This window comes from Lissotriton vulgaris, chromosome 6 (assembly GCF_964263255.1).
Source record: "Lissotriton vulgaris chromosome 6, aLisVul1.2, whole genome shotgun sequence".
NCBI lineage: Eukaryota > Metazoa > Chordata > Amphibia > Caudata > Salamandridae > Lissotriton > Lissotriton vulgaris.
The window spans coordinates 701,774,217-701,799,489 of NC_141694.1; the positions used below are offsets into that span (position 1 = coordinate 701,774,217).

Genomic DNA, 25,273 nt, shown 5'->3' on the forward strand with positions numbered 1-25,273 from the left:
GGCTGGTCGGGAATGAGATGTAGGGGTGTAGCCGGGTCAGCATAGCCTCCAGGAAACTCCTTAGGCAGTGGGCCATGGTGGGCTGGGATATCCCTCCTGCAACAGCGACTATCCCCTGGAAGCTTCCGGAGGCCAGAAGGTGCAGGCTGCACAATACCTGGACATGTGTGGGCACGGCATTGGTCCTCCTTGTTGGGTGCTGCATCAGGGGGTCTAGGTCCCGGATCAGCTTGATGATCATTCCCCCATTCAGGCGGTACTTAGTGTAAATTTGCTCCCTGGTTTGGCCCAGAAGGGTGACCCGCTGGCGGAATATACGCTCCTGGATCCTACGTCTGTTCTGTGCTGCTCGCTGTAGCCTTCGCCACCTGACCACCATGTAGAATCCTGGCATTGTGAGAGTCCTCATGCTCCAGCTGCATATCCTTACGTGTGTTTGGTCAGGCCTGCACCTGTTGGTAGTTTGTAAACGTTATTTTGAAATATTTTTTTTTCATTACTAGTTACCACCTGGTTTGGGTTCTCCTTAAATTGCGCGTCGCAAATAGCGATTTTCGGGATTTTCGCTTTTTGCGATTTTTCATGAACAGCGATTGCGATTGTTTTGCAATTTCACACATTAATTCGCAGATTCTATGGTTTCTCGCAATTTCAGAATCGCAAATGGGCTTCTTCCAGGATTCTGCGAATTTATTTGCGAGATCGCAATTTCTCTTTAGCGAATTCGTTTTTTGAGAGATTACACCGTCATGAATTCCTTTTATCCAAATTACGATCGCAATTACTTATTTGCAGCTATTGCGATCGCAATTTGGCTTCATGAATCTAGCTGTAAGCCTTAAACGCTCAGAAGAGTTGAAGTGACGAGAAATCTGGAAAGACAGACATGAGAGAAAAGAGACCGAACTTTAAAAAGAAAAACAATGTGTCAATGTTACCAAAACTGACAAATCGTTTGTCGATCATAGACAGGAACTAGCATTGATGGAATGACTTGTTTCTACTTGTGTTACTGGCTATCCCTTTACAAGAACAATAACGCTTTTCTAATAACAGAAAAGACAGTGTCTTTGTGGCTAATTACAAAATAAGGAGGTGTACACTGATGTTTACACAGCTAATGATAACATTTGATGAGCGTAGGGTTATTTTCCACTACACCCTTGAAGTTTTGATGTCTATGGCACTTGCATCATATATGGAGAATATATATGGCCTGATTCACAGAGATTTTGCAGAAATGAACTCATGGCTTACAAGAGTACTCCTGGCTTGCTCTTGAAACACACTAGTCATACTTCAGTCAGTGGGAATCAGGACCCTGTATTCTATACTTATATTAAGGGGTGTGGGACCTGCCTTCTTCAGCCTTTGGATTCTTGTGTCTTCAAAACTTCAGCCATTGGCTTGCAACACTGTCAATCACCTCTTTAATCAGCCCAGAGTACTTTGGTGTCACTGTTTTTCCATTGGTTGTTTAGGTGAGTTCTTCCGCCTCCCTTGTATCTGCAAGTGACCTAGCAGCACAAGCGATTCAGTGCTATCAAACGCATTTGAAAATAAAAAGAAACAAAAGCGACCCATTTCTCTGTAGCGCCCCATTTTCAAACACTCCTGTATGAACTTATGAACCAGTCTACAAACAAGTACTGGCAAAGCCAACAGCACACAGAAGTAGAATCTACTGGCTTTGGCAATGCTTGTTTTAAACAAGCATTTGTAATGCAATAGGTCTCGGATTTACGAGAGTTTGAGCTATTGGCATTGTGAATGACAATGCCTTTTATTTATGTGTTGTTTTTAAAACAGAAAAATAAAGACATTGACATTTACAATGCCGATAGCTTAAACTCTCACAAATGCGAGACCTATTGAATTGCAAATGCGTTCATGATATACATTTTTTTTAAAGCGTAAGGAGAGAGTGTGTCTTGCCTGCAAGAGCAGGCAGGACAAAACTATTTTATAAAATAGTGCACGGCGGCTGTATTTAAAGCCTACCGGGTAACAACACACGTAACAGGAGGTGTTGCCATGGGAGGTTACAAAATGAGACAAGGCAAGAAGGGACTACTAGGCCTATTGGCCAATGAACGGCCGCAGTTTACAGTGGACAACGACACAAACTAATAAAAAATATGGGCGGAAAGTGGGCGGAGCTTCACGTCCCTACCTGAATACAGCATGCCTAGCAGAGCAGCACATGCGCTGCCCGGGCTCAACCTAAAAAGGGACGCACTGTGTACCCTTTTAAGGCACCTTTTCACTGCGCTTTTTCTTCTACAATCCATTCCAAATTTTTTTGAGATATTATAGCGTCTCATGGAGCGGTCACCTTTTCAGACCTAGTTCATAAATAATAGTCACAAATGTGTGTTTCTTCTGCCATACTGCAGCAATTTTGTGCCAACAAAATGACATGAGAGCAGTAAACATGCTTTCAAAAATATTTCAGTTCAACAAATTAAATACAGTATGCAATTTACACAAAGCACTGCATGGCAAAGCCCCAGGGTACTTTTGAGATATATATATGAATTAATTGACAACAAAATCCATTTCAACAGAGATTGAAACAACTGTAAAAATATACTTACAGGAAGTAAAGTTTCCCTGCTGACGCAAGCAATCTTTTTCTATAATCTATTCCGGAATCCAGCTGGATGGTATGGCAGTATGTCTATGGAAAAGAAATGCACCGGTTTACTGCCAACGCCCTGCCCGTGCACCAGTTTGTAGCTTCGCAGACTTCAGTGTACAGAGCAAGAAATATTCAGTGCACCAGAACTTACATCTCTCATGAAGAATAAAGACGACTAGATATAACATCGCTTTCCAAGGCCCATTTTAAATCACGCAAGATTCTGTAGAGCTGTGATAGCAATAGTTACAAGCATTGACAAATCCACTAACCAGGATTTTTTAATTGAAAGTACTTCTTCCTTGCTGTTTAATTCCAGGTGCGAGAGAGTTTGTTCAGGCACGCTTGTGGAAGGGCATGTGGATGTATCAGCAATCTAATTAATTTATGGGACGATGGCTACATCTCGACAGATAAATGGATGGATGAGTATGAGTCAATGCATATATACTATGGACTCCCAAACATACTTTCCGAACTCTTCCCTCCTTTTATCCATTCAACTAATAGGCGCTCGTGTCCACCTCTCCCAATAACATCTCACATCTCACCTTTACTAATCTAGTTCAATTAATCTATCCCCATTCACAACATTAGAGTAAATGCGTGAGATCTCGAGAGCACAAACTTTACACAATCCTACAAGGAAAAGGAAGCACATATTGCTAATTTACTACACATCTATAGGTAACTTTGGGTTCTGAAGTAGCGTGCTCCGTGCCATAACAGAGTGTTTCAATGTCTCAGCAGGAATATGAAGCGCTAAATAAAAACAATTTTCATTCACAATCGATGGATGGTGGAGTGCAAGGAGACATGACTAGAGAGTTGGTTAAACAGACAAGAGTGCACAGATTGGTGATGGGGCGAGTGCGAGGCACTGATAGATGAATGCTACGCGAGTGGCTGAATGGGTGGATAAGATTGCCTGCATGGATGAGACAGTAAAAAAAGTGGATAAAAACACTGAATGCACAAATGAATAAGTGGTTGGACAAGTGATTATCCTTCCTGCATTTTTTCTTGGAAAGGTAAACGCAGGGCATCATAGTAGGACTGTAGGTACTCATGAGATCACGGACAATCAACATCAAAATGAATGAATGAAAAATGTATTCAATTTTAGACAGAATCAACTGAATACTTTTGAAATCAGCGGGCCCAATGGTAAGTCTTAAGTTTGACTACCTCCATAAGGCAAAACAAGGGGGCGCCCCTGCAGAATGTGATGAGGGGGCCCATGACCATCCCATATCTCACAGATATTGATTGGTATTAGGCTGAATGTCTGTTCCTTCCCTTTCCCCTCCCTCCCATGAGTTAAGGACCCCCCTGAAGGGTTGGTGCCCCTCCCCTGCACTCAGCGCCCACTGACGAACTGTGTGAAAGAGTTTTTGAGGTTGGCTGGCTAGTTCCTCATACTGCTGAACGGCTGCCATTGGCTGAGGGCTACACGGTTTCTGCAGCCTGTCATGCAGTTGCCTTTGAGCCCCGACTTCCTGTTGCGCATGCACAGCACGTGTTCCCTCCATGAAGACCTCTATGTGCACTGGTCGCTCATCACGTGCTGTAACATCTTAGGGCACTGTGTATGCCTTGTGCACCGTGCAGTGTTGTTGCTCACTCCGCAGACTCTATCCCCTTCAGGACTGCTCTACTGGGATAAGCACTCCATCTTTGTATAGCAGTGCTATGTCAGGCTCAGGGAAGAAAGCATGCCTCACGCAACGCACCCACCAAAACATTCTAGCCAGCACTCCTTTGTAGTTGCTGAAGCTCCTTTGCAAGGACTTGGTAAAGCTGGAGAGTGATGTGCAACAGCATATGCCTGCTTCTGGTAACAGCAGTACAAAAGGGGGTGGTGATGGATGGAGCATCTCAACCAATCAAACACTTACACCCAGTCAACAGATCTGGGTTTAATCCATCACCGTTCTTTAGCCCACTCTGCCACCCAAGTTCAGACATGGCCATATGCAAATCAGTCCGACCCTGTGCCTCATGGGAACAATCCAGCCTGAACCGCCAAGCCATGCCCTCCCTGGACCGGAGCCAAGCCTCCGAGGACCGGCCTCTGGCATTTCAGCCATCCCCAGCCCGGCTTGCTTGAATCCAGTGGCAAAGTGAGCAAGGGACTCACGTCTGAGCATACCCTGCCAACTTATAGCGAACAAAGCGGTACAAAAGGGGGTGGTGATGGATGGAGCATCTGAACCAATCAAACACTCACACCCAGTCAACAGATCTGGGTTTAATCCATCGCCGTTCTTTAGCCCACTCTGCCACCCCAGTTCAGACATGGCCATATGCAAATCAGTCCGACCCTGTGCCTCATGGGAACAGTCCAGCCCGAACCGCCAAGCCATGCCCTCCCTGGACCGGAAACAAGCCTCCGAGGACCGGCCTCTGGCATTTCAGACGTTCCTTAGCCCAGCTTGCTTGAATCCAGTGGCAAAGTGAGCAAGGGACTCACGTCTGAGCATACCCTGCCAACTTATGGCGAACAAAGTGGTACAATAGGGGGTGGTGATGGATGGAGAATCTGAACCAATCAAACACTCACACCCAGTCAACAGATCTGGGTTTAATCCATCACCGTTTTTAGCCCACTCTGCCACACCAGTTCAGACATGGCCATGTGCAAATCAGTCCGACCCTGTGCCTCATGGGAACAGTCCAGCCGGAACCGCCAAGCCATGCCCTCCCTGGACCGGAACCAAGCCTCCGAGGACCGGCCTATGGTATTTCAGCCGTCCCCAGCCCGTCTTGCTTGAATCCAGTGGCAAAGTGAGCAAGGGACTCACGTCTGAGCATACCCTGCCAACTTATGGCGAATAAAGCGGTACAAAAGGGGGTGGTGATGGATGGAGCATCTGAACCAATCAAACACTCACACCCAGTCAACAGATCTGGGTTTAATCCATCACCGTTCTTTAGCCCACTCTGCCACCCCAGTTCAGACATGGCCATATGCAAATCAGTCCGACCCTGTGCCTCATGGGAACAGTCCAGCCCGAACCGCCAAGCCATGCCCTCCCTGGACTGGAAACAAGCCTCCGAGGACCGGCCTCTGGCATTTCAGCCGTCCCCAGCCCGGCTTGCTTGAATCCAGTGGCAAAGTGAGCAAGGGACTCACGTCTGAGCATACCCTGCCAACTTATGGCGAACAAAGCGGTACAAAAGGGGGTGGTGCTGGATGGAGCATCTGAACCAATCAAACACTCACACCCAGAAAATGGGAGGAGCGTCACAAAGATTATTTGCAGTAATATTACCAATCTGTTGCTGTGGTGCAATACTGAAAGCACACGTCACGATCCGTCAATATAAGATGTACACAGAGTCTTGGCCAAGCAGGGCAAATTCAAAGCTGTTCCGAACAGGAGCTCCCAAAATACATTTGGCAAAGGGAGTCCCCAAAATCCTTAAGATGTCCTGTCAAGGGGCAGTGCTGCTGCGGAGGACAACTGTTGAGCATGGAAGTCTTTGGCAGGGGAGGGTGGAAACGGCAGTGACCGTCTCGACCAGTGGACGAAAATACCAAAAAACAGTGTTCAAATGCTACAGTGCCCTATATTGAGTTTCCCTTCTCTTCACCTGCCTGCAGAGAGACTGTAGCCCGTTGCTGTTTCCCGCCTGCCTGAAGCCGTCCAGCCGCCCCAGTGACCGGTAGTCCTCCCGCCGCCGCACTTCCATCGAAGCGGCCGCAGAGTGGAGAACTACCATCCCCAGGAGGCAGTGCGGCGCCACGTCATCTTGCGCGCCCGGAGGCGCCATAAATCAACCGGCACACCGGGGAGCGAGTGTGTCCCTTCTCTTCACCTGCCTGCAGAGAGACTGCAGCCCGTTGCTGTTTCCCGCCTGCCTGAAGCCGTCCAGCCGCCCCAGTGACCGGTAGTCCTCCCGCCGCCGCACTTTCATCGAAGCGGCCGCCGAGTGGAGGACTACCATCCCCAGGAGGCAGTGCGGCGCCACGTCATCTTGCGCGCCCGGAGGCACCATAAATCAACCGGCACATCCGCATCGCGGGAGCGCCCGGGGCGAAGTCCGGCCAAAGGGCGGGCCGTTTTGTGGCCGTTCGGGGGCCGAAGGAGGCCGGGCTGGGCCACCTCTCTTGGCCCTCGGCTGTCCCTTCTCCGCTGGACCTCATCGCATGATAAAGTAAGAACAGATCACATTGCTTTGCGGGTCTACCGTCTCCTATTAACCCTATGCCAGCCATCATGCCCCCCTCTAAAACAGCCAAACCACCCAAAACCCAGATACAATCCCTGACTGCCATAGATCGCATGTTACAAAGGACTATTGGAGTAGTGACAACCGCTATTGAGCATACCGAAAGACGCTTGTCGCTACCCGTTGGCTCATTGCCCCGACTCTCCTTAATTAATTTGTCGGATACCACTAACAATTCCCAGGATTCTTATTTACTACCATCGTTTGTATCCCTTCCACGCATCCCACCTATTCCACCTGTGACACATGCACAACTCCTTCAAAAGGATACTAGCATCATGGACCTCCCTTCCCTGCACTCCACGGCGCTTTTTCCATCACTGGATAATGATATCAGTGTTTCTGTAGGGGTAGTCAATAATGTTATGTCCCCCCCTACACCAACCTGTTACCCAAGACAAGGAGGGAGATATCAGCATTCCTCTCCAGTTACATGAACAGATCTTGTCACCCAAACCTACTATAGATCTATTAGAAAATGAGGCTCCACTAGAAGGGGCTCCGCCGTTATCGTCACAACCACTTACTCTCTCACCTATAATGACTAAGAACCATGCTGCCCCCAGACCAATCACCAGTTCACCCTAAATCGGGAGCCTCCAAGAGAAATGTAATTGAGCCACTCACCCAAACCACCAATACTTACCAACCTCAAATCCTCCCAAACAGCTTGTCATTCCCGCCAAAGACTGAAACCCCGGGCTCTGTCATTACATGGAATGTGGCGGGTCTAGCTGGTAAAATTGAAGATACCCACTGGCAGTCAATAACAACAACCCATTCTGTCATTGCCGTCCAGGAAATATGGGCAACCGAAGCACTCCATCTTTTGGGTTATAAAACATTCTTCACCCCAGCTATACCTAGTAGAAGAGGCAGACCGAAGGGAGGACTATCCTTGTATATATCAATTACTACTGGTCCAACTATCATAAAAAGCTACCTGGATAAAAATTATTATCAAATTCTAATTTCCACTTGGGGTCTCCAAAAAAACGTAATCATAATAAACTATTATAACAACATCCCGCCACCAGAAGTAGAAAAGGTAATTAAAAAACTGTCTAGTACTCTTAATTCCATCGAAGAATCCCTAACTGGGGATATGACAATTATTTGGGTAGGTGATTTCAATTGCTCCATATGCCCCATGAGTTCAAAGGGGGTGTGTGGCTTAGAGGGAGAAGACCATGGGGCGACACACCATCACTTCTGCCATACAAAGATTAGTGACTTAATGAATAAAATATTGGGAGATTACTCCCTGGCTTTCATTAATGAGCTCTGTAACCCGCCTAAAACATTTACCCCAACCTTCAATGGCAGAGGAGCAAAATCAATCATAGACTTCGCTCTATATTCAACCCGGAATGCTGCCCAGGTAACTAATTGGCTGACCCTTAATACAGCTATGAGCGACCATTACCCTATTTCGGTCACTTACAACTTTGACCTTAATAGTCGATCTCAATCTCTTTACACACACTATGATCTTAATCCGATCCTTGGGCAAAAAAATCGGTTTACAATCAAATGGGAGAAAGTAATCCCAGAAAACTTTATAAAAAGACTGGTGAGTTCTACCTTTAATGATATTAATGTTTGCCTGTCCTTAGAAGAAGATCCAACCTCTGTTCTTAGATCCTTTGGTAACATTTGTTCTAGTATTAAAAAATCTCCTGACAAGAACCCCTCGTAATACCACCAAGGGCTCCCAGGGCTGGTTTGACGGAAATTGTACAAGGGCACTGACTGTACTCAAAAACATCCTGCACGCCAGTTCGTCCACTAGAACACAGATTAGAACTGCTAGACGGAGTTATCGCTCTGCTTTAACTTCCAGGAAAAAAGATCTTAAACTTAAAGCCTGGGCCCCTTTGCATGCGGCGTGCGAAAAATAGGACAATGTTGCCTTTTGGAAGGCCGTAAACGCACCATTTTATCAAGAGCGTCTGGGCCCCTCCATAGACAATGCAATTTCAGCACAGGAATCGGTGCAACATTTTCAGGTACTTTACAGCATCTTTGCTCCCCTATAAGATTCTATTCATTTAAGACCTACAACTGAAAACCCGAGAAGTATATATCCGATAGACATTGATTTTGAATTAGAAGAGGTTCAAAAAGCTTTAAAGGAAAGTTCAGCGGCCAAAGCTCCTGGACCTGATAGTGTGCCAATTGATGTTTTTAAAATTTTTCCTGACCTCTGGGCCCCAATACTCACAAATGTACTTAATTCCTCTAATAAAATTGGTTTTATCAAGACCTGGCAAGAGGCAGTCCTGGTTCCCATATACAAAAAAGGCGATAGAAATGACCCTGCCTGCTATCGACCTAGCTCGCTTTTAGATGGCTTAATGAAAACGGCAGGCAGGATCATTCTTACCCGAATACAGGAATGGCTCGACGAAAATGACATCCTATCCCTGCTACAATACGGATTTAGGCGAGGGAAGGGAACGATAGAACAAGGTCTAAATCTTGCCCTTATTACCTCAAAATATATACATGCTAAAAAAAAATTACCTCAAAATATATACATGCTAAAAAAAAACAATCTATACGTAACCTACGTAGACCTCAGTTCTGCGTTTGATTGCGTAAGGCATGATATTTTGTGGCAAACCTTAGGGGATATTGGGCTAGACAACAGGATCCTTAATTTTATTAAATAACTTTATTTTGGGGCAGGTGCCCGTGTGAGATACGGCAAAAAAGGTGAATGTTCAGATTTTTTCCCTATCCACAGAGGAGTAAGGCAGGGGTGCATTCTTGCACCCCTGCTTTTTAACTTGTATATAAACGATGTGGGTTCTTTCCTAGTACAACACTATAATGACTACCCAGTAATCAAGGGAAAACCCATACCCATACTCCTCTACGCCGATGATGCGGCAATTTTATCACAGACTAAGAGCGGATTACAAAATGCTGTAGATACATTCTCACACTATATGAGTAAAAGGGGGCTCCACATAAACATCTCTAAGACCTTTACAATGTCTTGTGGTCCAAGGAAAGTCAGAGCACCTTGCAACATAATCCTAGAAAATAGACGCGTTGACTTAGCAGATACTTTTTGTTATTTAGGTATCGATTTTGACAGACGAGGCACCTGGAAACCCGCAGTCAAAGCGAGAGCCCTAGCGTTCACTAAAGCAACAGGAGCACTTTTAAATTTTGCAAAAAAGATAGGATCAAGGCCACCTAGGGAGCTCCTCCAAATGTATAAATCAAAATGCGTCTCCATAGGCACCTACGGAGCAGGCCTATGGGGTCGCAGCCTCTGGAAACAATTCAACGAATAGAGAACAAATTCCTACGATATCCGCTGGCAATGCCCAATAGCACATCTACATACGTGCTTCATGCTGAGCTTGCTATACAACATATCTCAGATATCATAAAGGTGGCACCAATCCTACTATGGCATAACATCTGGACCAACCCTGCCACAACACTAAACAGAACTGTAATAGAGGATTGTTTGTTGTGCGAAGGGGTAAAAAAACATTACATGGTTCACCTATATAAAGAAGACTGTTTCTGAAATCGGTCACCCGGAATATTTCTCAAGCCCAACTACAATGGACTTTGTTTCCTGATCCAGTCTAAAAAAAACTTTGATGGAACACCTTGAAACGAATAGATGGAACAAAGAGAGGTCCAAGATATCAGTTATTAATCATGACGATGTCACATTGCACAGAAACATCCAGCTGTATCTTGTCGTAGACCAACCCTTTTTTACCGTAGGTTATTAACATGTTTTCGTTTTGAAACGTTTTTTAGATTAATAACGCTCCCAAGGTGTAACGATTGGCCCAAAGATAAAATTATCTGTCCCTGTGATGAGATATCAACCCAATCTAACATCCATTGTACTCTCTATTGCACTTTATACTCATACCCAAGGCGACAAATATTAAGACCTCTTTTGCTATCATGGGGAATAAGAAAGTCGCGAGAGGCTTACAACAAATTAAGGACTTTGGAAGATCATTACACTATTAATACTGTAACGATGTATTTAAGAGCAATAATGAGACTAAGACGGACCATCATATTTGAATAATTCCTGCTCCCTTGATGAAATAACCCTATCAATCGTTATTTTTAACTTATGTGCCCCTACTGAAATCTTATGTTAATTTTTTAAAATACCAGTTAATATGGATTTTATTATTGGTCTTGTGTTTTTAATCTATAACTGTAATCATAATGAATTTTAATGATTGTGATTGTTGTGTATGCTTTTATGAACTGTTTTTACACTTCGAATAAAGCTTTTTGAACTTGAACTTGAGTTTATTATCAAAACCTTCTGCCAGAGAGGTTCTTCGGGTATATGGCTGGTTAGAGGGTGGACTGACCTGCCAGTGATCCTGATCTTCCAGCCATATCTCTAGTGCGCATGACGTTTCTTGGGCCGTGACTCCATCGTCACGGAGTTCCCCAGCAGTGATAATGAACTAAGTAGATCCCTGGTGTTTGTCTTATAAAGACTGCATGTGTCCCCCTGTGAACTTTGAGTTGATATTTAATACAATTTTTCTTTGTTTCAGGTAATCCGTGTTCGCTGGGTCCTTGTGCCCTGCCTGCCCCAATGTCATCTATGGTCAGTTAATGCTAATTTGGTGTTTCTTGTTATGAAGTGTGCTGTGTGATGAGATCCAGACACAAAATGAACGACATGGAATACAAGTATCAAAAAACAAAAAGTAAAAAGAGAGGGGGAAAAAAGGAGGGTGTGTGGGTGCGTATTTGACTAGCGGCTCCCAACACCAGATCGATCTGACAGTTGCCGTGTTTATGCTCTGGCTGTTTCAAGTTCAACCGCAAGTTTGGTCCACTGCTGGAGAAGAAAGGCCTAATTCAGAGTAGAGTCCAGCCTGCAGCGCGTGGATGGAGTTCTTACAAATCAATACAACACTCAAGATGGCCACGAGCCCCCCGCAAGAGTCTCAACTTTCATGGGATAATGCGGAGATACCGCAGGAGAATGAGGACCCGCTGGATTACTTTTGCTCCTTTCTGAACACCAGCGATGGCTTTGGTTCTTGTTGAGGGATCTGTTGTGTTTCTGCAGTGCTGGCATTGTCTGTCTTGCCGTACTGGATTTTGCTTCTGGTTACTTTGCTATACTTGATACTATAGAGTGTCCACTGATTGGTGGCTCCACTGTTAGTGGAGAGGGCAGGAACTTTGTGTGGTTTCTGCCTCTAAGGTTAACGGTTGTATTAGTTAGTGTAATGAGGAACATAGTGCTACCACCACCCCATGGATACCAACAGCCAGCACCCTGATAAACTGGTACGCCATCTAAGACATGATGCTTTTGCTTGGGTCCAGACAGAAGACCATATTCTAAATGAGGTCCAGTGGCATGCTGCTAGTTAGCACACACCAATACATGGAGAAGAGATGTTTGTGATAAGACATGATGATTATAGACCTATTTTACATTCTTGTACTTGATCAATGTTGAATTGTGTTAAATAAGGTGAGCATTATGGGTAACATTATTGATAACTCGAAAGGTGTAAGCCTGAAAGTCACATACACAGTGTTTATGCAACAACCTGCTTCTGCATTTCACTTTCTAACCAATATGATATGATTTCTTGTCGAGGGGTCCCACATAGAGTACCATGCACGAGTTATACATGATTTAGTACTTGCTCACCAATGTAGGGTGCACCCAAAGTAGTACTACTTTTCACATGGGTGGTTACTGTCCCTATAAAAAAGTAATGACAAAATTAGTGGTTGGTGGCAGATGACTAACTGTAATGTGGTAAAAGCCTTTTTATCTGCGCCCATATGGGAAGGCCAGTTACGGCGGTCCCTGCGTACATACTGGAAGTATGTTAGATCAAACCGAGGGAGTGAGAAGAAGCTGAGATGGTCCCTAAGCTTCCCAGTAATTAATGTAGTAAATCAGAGTAGAGGAGACCTACAGGTCATCATTCTTTTGGTTCTCTTTTTCCTCAATGGTAAGGAAACCCTAGATCTTTTTTAAAAAAAGGACTCACTTGGCCCACAGGTACAACATGGAAAAGTATTACCATTATGTATGGCACACTTGAATGAGTGAATGGCATGAAAACAAAATCACAAATACGGAGCAATCAAAAATCTGAGCTGAACAAATCGAGGATCTAATTTTGGTACAGAAGAAAGCCAACAGACCCTAAGGGGCAAGGTGTATAGGCTGAAACATGTTGACCTGCGGACGAAGGAGATACTTAAGCTCTCAAATAGTGTTGCCACCAATTGTTAACCTTGTCAATTGACTCTTCTAATAAATGAGTATTAGGGTCTCATGGACAATTTTAACCCTCATTTGGGTGGGTTTCCTCTACTTTGATTTATTGCATACTGGTAGTATGTCATGACTAGGTGATTGTAGGCGGTGTGAATGAGAATGCTTGAGAAGATGAGTGGGGTATCCATTAATGGCCCATGCTTGTGCACTGAGCTACTAAGGTTGTAGAGTGCTCCATTGTAAAGTAATGGTGAAGAAGTAACAGGTAAAGTGGCCTGTGCCTTACCCCTCTTCCGTGTCTGCCCTCTTATACTGCTCTTAACTTTCCTCCCCTCCCTGCCCCTCTCCGCAAAGAAAAGTGTTAAGCCAAGAACTCTCTGTGGGATTTGAATTCACACCCACTGAATGGAGTACGAAGGATACTTTGTGCACATTGGTCCTGGGCTAAAATAGTTGGCGACGGTCAGCATATGACCTAAGATTAGCAAATATTTGGGCAATGATTGGCCAGGAGCATGGTCAAAGCTACAAACTTGTACAAACAGATAGGACTCTGGCTCATTTTACGCACCCTGTTCTGCCGGAGAGGCGAGAGTCAATAACACCTCATGACTGGTCAACTGTCAGCTACTGAAAGTGCAAAATCAGAGTGACATTTCCTATATAGCTAGGTTGCCAAAGAGATGTTTCACACCTGAAAGAAATACGCTTTGTTAATCTTGTCTCTCTCCAAATGGTGGAAGTCAACTTTTAATTTGGGTGGCCAGCTTGTTGGGGTCCAAGTGCTACCACGCTGGATATAAGCGGTGCCCTTTGGCTTATTCAGTATTTAACTTTTTACTTGTGAGAGGTAAACATACCAGTGTGGAGGAAGGCTAAAACCAATGGTAGAATCTTTGGCAGTCCATCTAGAAAAAGAAGACTACACTACGGCAAGTCAAGAGGGAGAAGGAGTTAGATTGTCAAATGTAGAGAATGGGCCTTTCCGTGGATCAGAGTCAAAGTCGAGCGAGTAGTGCACTTCCATGAGGAGTCTGAGACTGTTGAGCCTGGAGTCCTGTGCCCACAAACTCCCAGTCTCTATATTCTGTTGTATGGCGGCATATGTGTGTAAGCACCTGTTGCTTCCTTGAGACTTCCATGCGTGATTAATCCACTGCATGTGTGCCTCTAGTCTACTGCATGTGTGACAAGTCTGAGCGCATGTGAGGCACTGGATATGCCTTGCGTGCCTCTGTACCTGCTGTTGTTCTGCCATCTGCAAAAGGCTTTGTGTGCATCCACCACCTGAATATTGTGGGGAGGTGTAATGATAGAGTGAGGTTCATGTGTTATTCACTGGGCAGCTACACATAGGTTCCATTTACAAGTAGCACTTCTCCAGTGGGAGGGTGCCTTTGCCACTACTTGAAATCAAAGTATTCCTAGACATTGACTCCAATCCAGCATGAGCGCCCATATGCCTTCACTGTCGCCATCCTCTACGTTTTTATTCTGCAGACTTTGACTGCTGAATCCTGGTAACCATTCAGAAAAAGAAAATCCCAAACACTGTTGGTACAAAAGATGCCTGGGCAATAAAGCCCTCTTCAACACAGAGCCGCTGTAACAGACTGTGGGGGAGACTGATCACAAACTAGGTATGGTATCTAATAGTAAGATCATGCGCACTTATATCTAACACTGTAGTTGCCGCTCGTGCTGTTGTATTCCTCCTTTAAGTGCATCAAAGACTTGAGACATTGGTTAATTACTACAATAATTACCCAAGTACAGATTTATGCCATAAACTACCTGAAATTACTAAGCATACTTTCCTTAGTTTTGAATGAAGGTGTATTCCTTTTATATAAAAAAAAGACTAAAACTGCTTGGGTAATTTCAATTTATTAATTGATAAGTTTATTTGCTAGCAGAGCTAAACGTCCTACGTCACACTACCCTCCTAGAGTAAGCCTTGACTGTTATTACCTCACTATCCCCTGAAAAAGGAGATACATGGCATTTCAGTTAGCTCATAGGAGTACCTGATTCTTATGTCTTCAAGGAAAATGAAAATACTTGTCACAGGGATTGCCTAACGTCTCTTGAGTCGCACAGGCCCTGAAAATGGTAAAGGATTTACAAACTCTTAGCTACTCAACTTCGATAGGTGACAAGGAATATTTTGTTGCTATTAAAATGTAAGATACAGTGGAGATTGTTTTGGCCTACAGCTGGAATCTCTAAGGACCTAATGTATATGCTGATAGAAAGGGTACTCTATTGCAACGGTGATGGAATACCCTCTCTGCCAACATAATGGTCCGCCCACCCAATTTAAATGTGGGCAGACCTTTGGTGTAACGACATCGGAGACTACTACGTATAGAGTATGGGCTGCCGGAGATTGGCCTGTATGTCCGCCCATCTAATTTAGATGGGTGGACAAACGTATCCGTTTTCACTGCTCGCCACTTCCAGGAAAACCCTGGCGGTAAGAAGCAGTGACAACTGTAAAATGCCCCCCACACCATGGGAGACAGCGCCCCTGGCTAGGGGTTTTTTTTTTAAATCTTTCTAAAAAGAAAATCCTCCTTTGGGACTTTCTTTTTGAAAATGAAGGGGAAAAAATAACAGCACCATTATGTGTGGCGGAGCTGTACAGCAAAGTTACAGTACATTGGCAGGAACCGCCTTGATTGCGGTTCCTGTCAATTCTTGAAATATCTGCCACCTTGGCAGACATTTCGACAATTGACAGTCGGGTCCTCCGCCAGGGTGACAGAGTAATTTTCCCTGTCGCCCTGGCAGAGGACAGCCCCAGTGCCAAAAATGGAATCGGGTTCTATGTCCATTAGACAATCTATTTTTGGATTCTGCAACTAATTTGAAGTTCCGAACACAATAGAAATGAGTGATTTGTTCTCTTACACTCCTCAAACTTAACAAAGATAGACTGGCTATTATATCTTGTTGCTTACAGATTTATTTTCATTTAATAGTGTAGCTACTAATGGCAATGATGTTCATTCATTTAATGGTAAGTATGGTCCTTGGACTTTCAATACCTCAGATAAGTAATGTGATATTAGGTCAAGAACTATAAATATCTCTGCTGAATAGAATTGTTTCAAGATATTATAAAACATAATTAAGTGATATAAAGATAGTGGCAAGTGAACAACATGGAATTCTGTTGGATTGAGCAGGAGCGGCTCCTCCGCCAAGGCAGAGAATAGTCGCCCTACTGCCCTCAGAGCAGTGGAAAAAGGAAATAAAAAATGAGAATGACAAAGTTATCATTTTATTTTTCATAGCTATGGGGCTAGCGTGGGTCGAGGCTGGTGTCACAGAGAGGAGGAGTGGTTTGTGCACAATAAGTGCGCATGACGGTTTGGCCGGTCGTCTTGGGCCGGCCAACGGTCATGTGCACTTTGCATGTTCTCCACTGGGCTGTAATACACAGCCTTGGTGGAGAAAATGCACAGGCTCATAGTCCCTGTCTGAGCACCGCACCACAGTGCTCACAACAATCACAACACTGCTGTCATGGTGACAGCTGCGTCGTGATTGGCTTAGGGGAGCCTGTGTGCTGCCTGCTTCCTGACTCGGAGTCAGGAAGAGAAGCGGAGAGACGAGGGAGGAGAAACGCCAGGAGAGGTAAGTAGTTTAAAAATATATATATTTTGTTGTTTTCAACCCCCACCCCGCCACCCCTGTTCCCTACCACCAGCCACTGGAATTGATTTTTACAAGGTTTTATATGAACATTTAATTTGATTTCAAATGCTCAGACTTTAGAGTAGGACATTAAAGCATGGAAAATTTAAAAAAACATGTTGCTGCTTTGTGACCTGGCTCTTTCTGTAACTTTGTAAGCCCCTTCATGTGTGCAAGCACATCCCAGGAAGCTGTCCAAGCAGAACTTTGACCCTAGAATGGGGGGCTCCTTGGCCAAAAGAAAGACTAGTACACTTCAGGGCTAAACTGGGTTATATAGAAAAGGTTGCGGGTAAAACTTGAGAAAGAAATTCTATATGTTGACGAAGGATCACTCTTGCATCAGTTATTACCAACATTGATGAAGTTACTATATTTGATTCTCACCTTGGTTCCTATTCCCCAACCAGACGAAGTTGCCGTGGGCAGTAGCCCGGGGGTTTTGCCATGTGCACAGGCATCACCGTCTTTTGTCTTGTCCCCTCCAGGTGTTCCCAGGAAGTATGTTAACTTGCAAACCACCCCCAATATGGAACCTGATCTATCTTGGATGGATGCCACATGGGACAGTTCTGCTAAACAGATTCATGTTTGGTATTATGAGGTGCTGTTTTCTGATGAGCCAATTTGACTCTACGAATGTGTTCATCAGCCCCTACGAAGAGTCCTCTCTTTTGTGCATGCCCCACTTCACTTTTTTCTGCAAATACTATAAGGCTTATTCCAAAAGGTTTTTAGTTCCACTAATTAGAGCCTGTGATATTAGATGTGCCGATTCATCACCTTTACAATATACCAAGGTTCCAGACTGGATCGAGAAGCTTTCACAGCAGCAGTGGAATGCCACTCAGGGAGGATAATATCCACAACCTCAGGAGGATGACTGAACGCATTCAGCTGCTGCTGCTCCATCTCAATGCATTGTGGTTCAGATTGCGCAGGCCTGTATGCAGAACTTTGCCCTGCTGCTACGACAGAAGATCCTCCCGAAGGCCTAACCTGTTCAGCGGACAGATGCTCATGCCCAGATGTTCTGGGTACCACACACTCCTGGCTCAATCCAGAGCCACTAGGGGGAGCTGGGCCCAGGCGTTCCTGATCTTCTTCACAACTCAAGACAGCATGCAGAAAGGCTACAAGAATCCTGTGCTCCACTGTGGCCAGAATGGATCTCCCAGAGAGAGCCTGTTTAGAAACTCCATTACGTAAAGGACACTGCTTGTTCAACAGTGGTGAAAATACAAGTCGAAGGTCTCCCCATTATTGGAAAATGCCCTGTGCCACCTTGGGGAGTAAGTGCCATTCGTGATCCTCCAGGCACCTCCCATTGAGCTTTTCTTTCCTGCTGTTCAAATACCCCACCAGGTGGTTTTCGATCAGCGAGAGGCCCTAACACCCCGGACAACTCCATAGGCGGAGACCCAATTGGCACTACACCAAGGACCCAATCCACCCTGCTTATGCATTACCACACGGCGGTGGTATTGTCCATGAGAACCTGTACCAAGCTTTGCTAGATGTACAGCAGGAAGGCCTTCAATGCCAAGCAAACAGCCTACAACTGTAAAAGAAGCAGAATCAACTTTCCGCTAGAGATTAGAGTTCTCTGATCTACACCTCTCCCAGGTGACCACCCCAAGCCAGCAGCAATTCATTCATCACCACCATCAGCTCTGGATGGGGAAGGGAGAGGGGTCTGCCGCTGGTCCAATTGGCGCTGAGCAGCTACGAACGCAAATTATTTCCAGTCTCCTTCAAAACCTGAATAGAATCTAAGAGGCTCCCATGGAGCTGGGCCCAATGAGACTTGAGATTCCACTGCAAAGCTTGCATATGCCACCTGGCATAGTAAATAAGCAGGAGGCTAATGGGCCAAGAAGTCTCTGAACCATCCTCACTGAGATCCAGGAACAAGTTTGAAATACCATGATCATACACCAAATGTCCTGGACTTGTTGTGACCTAGGAAAGGCCTGGGACAGCGCTGTAGCTAAGATTGCTCCTACAAAAGGAAGCCTCTGCAAAGGAGCCAAGTGCAACTTTAGCAAGCTGAACATGAACCCCAATGTTGTCAGGAGGTTCACAGTCATCTGGAGGTGGTCTACGACTGACTGTAGCAAGCCTGCTTTCAACAGCCAGCGTAGAGGTGGGGGAAAACTGGTATCTCCAACCTCCAAGTTGTGCAGCGACCACTGCCAACACATTTGAGAACAACCTGGGGGCACTGGTGAGGCTGACGGGAGCAGAGCAAATTAGGAATGGTCCTGGACTACCTTGAACTGCAGGTAACACCGGTGAGACTGCAGGACGAATATATGAAAATACATGTCCTGGAGTTGCCTGGATCCAGGGCAGACAGAAACGGGGCTAGTGTAAGAATTTTGAATTTGTTCTTCTGAAGGAAGGTTTTCAAAGATCTAATATAGGATGAAGGCCTCACCCCTTCATCAGCAACCGGGAGTAATAAACAGTCCCTATTTCCGAGTCCAGTACCCAAAAAAACTAGCCAAACACAATCACAAGGAAAGTGTTATAAAGGATAAAACAAAAGAAGATCCACAACTACTAATGTGCTGTAAAACTTCTAGCAGCAATTTCAACCAAGTACAGAATATAATCAGGAAACACTGGCACCGTTTTAAATTCCAATAAACTATCCTTTGACAAACAAATGTTTTCCAACAAGAAGAAGTCTCCTCCTTTAACTTTGAGTGGAAGCAAGACTTGTGTGACTCTTCCCGATACTCTGCAATGTACAGCTCTGCTTTGCAGTCCTGAATCACCTTTGGATTCATGAGGATGCATTCCCCGCATGACTTAGGATTGTGCCCCAGCTCCATCACCAAAGGCACACCTCAAGTGTGTCAGTAGCCAACATCTGTATCCAACAGGTGCAGCATGGTTTGAACCCTGAGGTTGTAGGTGGAACATTGCTCCCTTGCTCACAGGATTTAAGGTTTTTGAAGAAAATAATTTGTAAATTGACAATACAAGGCTGACCTGAGCTCCAGATCCTCATTCAAAGGAGAGGAGATGATGCTGGCACAAAGGGATGGTGATTCTATGTGGCTTTGCCTCGTCACATCCGGGGCGGTACAAAATCAATGGGGAGCTGCACAGCCCCACCTAGCAACACACTGGAGAACTACTGTGAAAGCGTCTGGATCAAGTCTGGTGCTTGGGGATATTGTAAAGGTGAGGAATCTGCAGTTAGAAATATCCATCAGAATCGGTATTACAACTTGTGCAGTAATGCCACACAGTTGCCCGACATGCCTATAGTACACTTCTAGGTTGAACTCCTGAGAGTACCTTTGAGTATATAAGCACTACATCTTCGCTCAGCAAACCAGAGGAGAAAAAGACTTCCATGCCGACACGGGACGCTGAGGTTCCTGCACGTGGACACTCCAGCACGAAGGTCTGATAACCCTCGTGGGGAGTCCATCTTGAAACCAAGATGAGTCCTTTATTCACTCACATCAGGTAATGAGGTTGGCTTTATCCTAAAGGGATTCTTGGCTGCATACCTACATACATGCTAGGTACACTTAGCTACATCTAGTTAGGGTAGCTCGTAGGAGTCCACATTATTACTGTCATGTATCTATATGCCTGCATATATCCATTGTTTTAGCACTATGGTAGAATTCTACATTTTATTTACTCTGTTGGTGCTTATAACCGTATACATTTGTTTCTGATTTCATGGTTGTTGCAGCACACGTATTTTACACTAAAATGACGCGTGTTCAATAAATGTTTATTGAAAACATTCCCACGGTTTATTCTGTGTATCTCTCTGAAACAAAGTGAGCACGAGTGACTGAGCGAAAAGTTTTGCACTGTTTCCACGATCCTGGAGGGGTCACGGTTGTCATGTTCGATACTTGCCATAAGCTATTCGCTCCTTGGTAAGAGGGGCTCATAGTAACACTGAGCTAGCAGGACTAAGAGACTAACATACCCAGTGGGGGTGTCTGGAATCAGTCTGCACTCCAACCCTTAGTTTAGGTTGTCTAAACGTGCAGATCCTATATAGATTTGTGGGAACTACACAGCATGGCACAGTTGTTTCTGCACATGTTTTGCCACATAAAACGTTGCAAGATATGTGAGATCAGAACGCAAGAAAACATTAAGGATTACCGCATTATGTCTCATTTCAAGGAGGAGAACTCAGAATGCAGGAATTTACTACATGTGGGTGAATCCACACCATGCCGCAACTGTATTTACTGGGTGAAGTATTACTTCTGCAGACAACAGGAAACTCAGAATGAGGCCCTTAATGTTATCTGCATATCCCCTCACCAGGGGTAGTTGACAAGAAGTCCTGTTAATAACTTTGTGTTGTTGCTGATAAGATACAGATGCACAGGTAAGTCTTCTGAGAGCCCAACTATTTTTATTGGAAACAAAAGGACACATGTCTGCAAACTAGCATGCCTAGGGCCCAAAGAGAAATTAAACTTTGTCTGGACTAGGCAACTTGGATAGAAGAGTCGAGGGGCCTATCTCAAAAAGGACCCCGTGCATTCACCTTGGTCACTGTACAAGCCCCTCTGCACCCTTTCACGTCCGGCCAGGGCCACGGGACAGTCATTTTGCCCAAATACTCCCTTACTCCGCAGAAGAGCTCCAATGTCTCAACAGGCCTAAATACAGCCCCTCCCGTTACTGTGAAACTACTCAAATTAGGTCTGTTAAACACCTGTACAGCCACTCCATCAACTAACTGTTTATCTGAATCCTTGGGTGGTTATGCGCTATATAAATGGAATTTTCAATTCAATTCAAATAGTTCCACTGCCCCTACTCATAAGTTGAACTTCACCCAACTTAGGTGATATAACTTAACACGTGGTCTTTGGTCAAACACCAGACAGAAATAATCAATTTATTGGATACAAAATCTCCAGATATGCTGCTACTGCCAGAAACATGACTCACGGACTAATCTTCCCCAGACATCTTATCCCCCCTTCCAACTGACTACTATGTTTTACAAACAAATAGAGCAGCAGGGATTGTAGCTGCAGCAATATGGAAACAAATCAAATTCACCAAATTAACTTCATTAAACCTCCTGTTAGTTGAACATCTTGTAACTGAACTGGATTCCTCCACTTCCTCTCTGATGTGTATTATTTTGTGCAGACCACCAGGTTATATGCAAAACATCCCAGAACTCCTAGTGTAGTCAACCTCTCCCTTGCTCATTGGTCAAGCCAATATACTGCTCATAGGTGATTTTACTTATTGGACAAAAGAGGAAAAGGGCGGGCAGTAAGCAGCTGACCTTACCGACATCCTCAACAGCCTAAACTTGGAACAGCAGGTATTTCAGCCCAAGCATATTAAAGGAAACACCCTTGACCAAGTCTGGACCACTAACCTATCCACAAATAATATGACCATTGCCCCAGGAGTGTGGTCTGATGATCATATGTTTACATTTTCTCTAGCAGACCTTACCACCAGTATATCTCCCTTTCGGCCTGGCACCCTATCCAGGAATTGGTCCTGAGCTGACATTGACCTTAAGCTATTTTGGAAATCTTTGGAGAAATCGCTTCCAACATCTAAGCAAGATTGAGACTGCTATAAGGAAGTGGTAAACGAGTAGCAAAACAAAGCAGCCAGCAATACGCTATGACAAAGGTTCGCCCCAGCTGTGCTCCCACACTGTTCATTTCTACCTCTATTGGTGGTGCTGTTCATGGAAAGCTAAAATAAAGGTTATTAAAAAAAAGGTGAACAGTAACACACATGCTCCCCTCTAAAAAACTAAACAGATTAGTCAACATGACACCACTAAAAGGTTCTCGGAAGAGTTGAAAGCAGCCAAATTGGAACTGCGGCATTGTGAACACAAATGGCGGAATAAATACTCCCCTGACCTCAAGGAAATCTATGTAAGGTAACTTAAAGAGGTTAAACTTCTGCTTGGGCAAGCCAAAGCCAGCTTCTTTACTAATAAAAATCTGGACTCCAACAAGTCGAAAGAGATATTCAAAATAGTCACAGAACTCACAAACCCTGATAGAATTACCTTGCCCATCACACCCTCTCAAACTTGTTGTGATTCTTTTAACTCCATTTTTACTGACATAATTGAGCCTATCAAAAAGAGCATTCACTTCAGTTCTCTGCACAATACTATGCCGTCTGAAGACAAGAACAACATGTACTTTCTCATCATTCCTTGAAATCAGTAAGGAGGGTCTATTGGACCTTCTGATAAAAGTTAAATTGGGCTCCTCGTTGATACCTGCCCCGGAACATATTAAAAACTGTATTTACACTCTTTCATGAACCAGCGTTATCTTTCCTCAATCTGTCCGTTAACCAAGTAAATGTTCCTAGTTCCTTTGAAGAGGAAATTGTAGTACCCCTACAAAAGAAAGCACGCGAGGACCCCCTCGATTTAAAATACTATTGGCCGATTTCCCTACTTCCCTACCTGGCAGAAATACTAGAGGCCCATGTAGCTTGTAAACTCGGCTTCTTCCTTAAGGACTCGGCCTTCCTTGAACACTGCCAAGATGGCTTTTGTCGAGCCCACTCCACAGAAGCAGCCGTCCTCTCAGGCATGGAAGACATGTGGGAAGAGGTGACCGGAGACATTACCCAAGCCCTCATCCGCCTTGATCTCAGCGGCTTTTGACACAACCATAATTTCCTGGTGGATCCTGTCGGACAGCAGGGCTACAGGACTCTGCAATCAACAGCATCATCTCTCAAAGATAGATCTCAATTGGTTCGACTCTCATCCCCCCACTCTTTAATTCTCCTAACGTGCAACTGAACTGTGGAGTGCCACAAATCTCTTCTCTCTCTCTCCACACCTCCTCAACCTAAACATTTGCCCTCTGGTGCACTATCTGAAAAATATGATGGTCAAAATGTATAATTATGCTGATGATATGTAACTTCTCTTCACAATTGACAATACCCCTGAATCTAAGAAGCATTTTCAAGGCACAGTGTTGTTCATTCGGGATTGGATGAACAGCAATCATCTGCAACTAAACCCTGAAAAAACAGAGTTATCACCAAAATAAGCTTACACTTTGGAGTCCTTCCTTTTGGACTACTGTGATGGGTACTCCACCCCCTCCTAGGGAGTCAGTAAAAAGCCCTGGGATCCTCATTGACGAGGAACTCTCCCTGAATCCGCAACTTGGCTCAGTGATATCATCCTGAGTCTTCCAACTCTGCAGAATCAAGAAAATCTGGACATTTGTCACTGTAGATGCACTGGTTCAAGTCATAATTGACATGTCAAGAATAGACTATGGAAATTCTCCCTAACTGGGCCTTCGCAGCTACCTCACCCATAGATTCCAGTTAATTCAAAACCAGGCTGCACAGCTGATCTACCAACTTCCTAGACATTGCCACATTTCTCAAATGACGAAAGATCTCCTCTGGCACTCAGTCGCCCAGACATCCACTTTCAAAACATGTGCATTGTATTCAAATCCCTTCACATTAAAACTTCAGCTTTTATCAAATCCTGTATCCATAACTACACCCCCCAATAGAAATCTCAGATCTACCCATTTACATTATCTATTGATTCCTCAATTCAAAGAGAAAAGGACAGGTGGATCCAGATTCTCAGTCCTTGCCCCCCGCTTCTGGAATTCCCTGCCCCAGGAAATTAAGACCACTCTACAACTATGGGAAATTTAGACAGTTGTTAAAAAATGGCTCTTCAAGCAAGCCTATAATACTCTGAGCTGCCTCTGCGTTAGTTACCTTAGCGCCAAGAAATAATCTGGTGTATGGGCACTATGCAAATTACAGTAACATAACAAGCAAAATTGGAAGGGGTGAAAGGAGTAGAAACTATCTTCTAAGCTGGGGCGGCTCCTCCACTAGGGCGGAGGAGCATCGCCCCATTGCTTTCTCACAGATGAGAGGCAGAAACATAAAATGGTAATCACCACCATTTTATGTTTTTGCTTGTTGCACTGCGAGACAGCAGAAGGGTTTGGTTGCCGGCGGGCGGGACTGCTCTGCTAGAAGGGCTGGGCAGGAGAGGAGTGGTGTGCCCACTCCTGAGGGCTCACAACTGGTTTGGTCGGCCCTCTGGGGCCACCCAAACCAGTCATGCGCACTCTGCCCTTTCTCCATGCAGGTTGAAATGCAGCCTACATGGAGAAAATGGCCTCCCCATAACCCCCTGGCTTGGCGGCGTCCCCACCAATCACAACGCCGCCGTTGCGGCGTTGTGATTGACTTAGGGGAGGGAGGCTGCCTGAGGCAGGAGAGCAGGAGCAGGAGCCGAGAAAATGTAACCCGGCCGGCGGACAGGTAAGTTAAAAAAAAATGTATTATAACATTTACCCCCACCCACAATTAGTGCCGGCCGTGACTTGTGCTAAGGCATGCATGGTAGGCAAAGAAATCTACAA

The 25,273-nt window shown here is 44.9% G+C and overlaps 1 protein-coding gene across 1 annotated transcript in view; it reads right to left on the reverse strand.

The window, feature by feature from the left end:
- AFG1L (AFG1 like ATPase) overlaps positions 1-25,273 on the reverse strand; it is a 685,824-nt gene that overhangs the window by 210,183 nt on the left and 450,368 nt on the right. Inside the window, exon 8 of the mRNA XM_086926682.1 lies at positions 2,598-2,680. Coding sequence (XP_086782808.1) covers positions 2,598-2,680 — 83 coding nt within the window. The remainder of the gene's footprint in view (positions 1-2,597; positions 2,681-25,273) is intronic.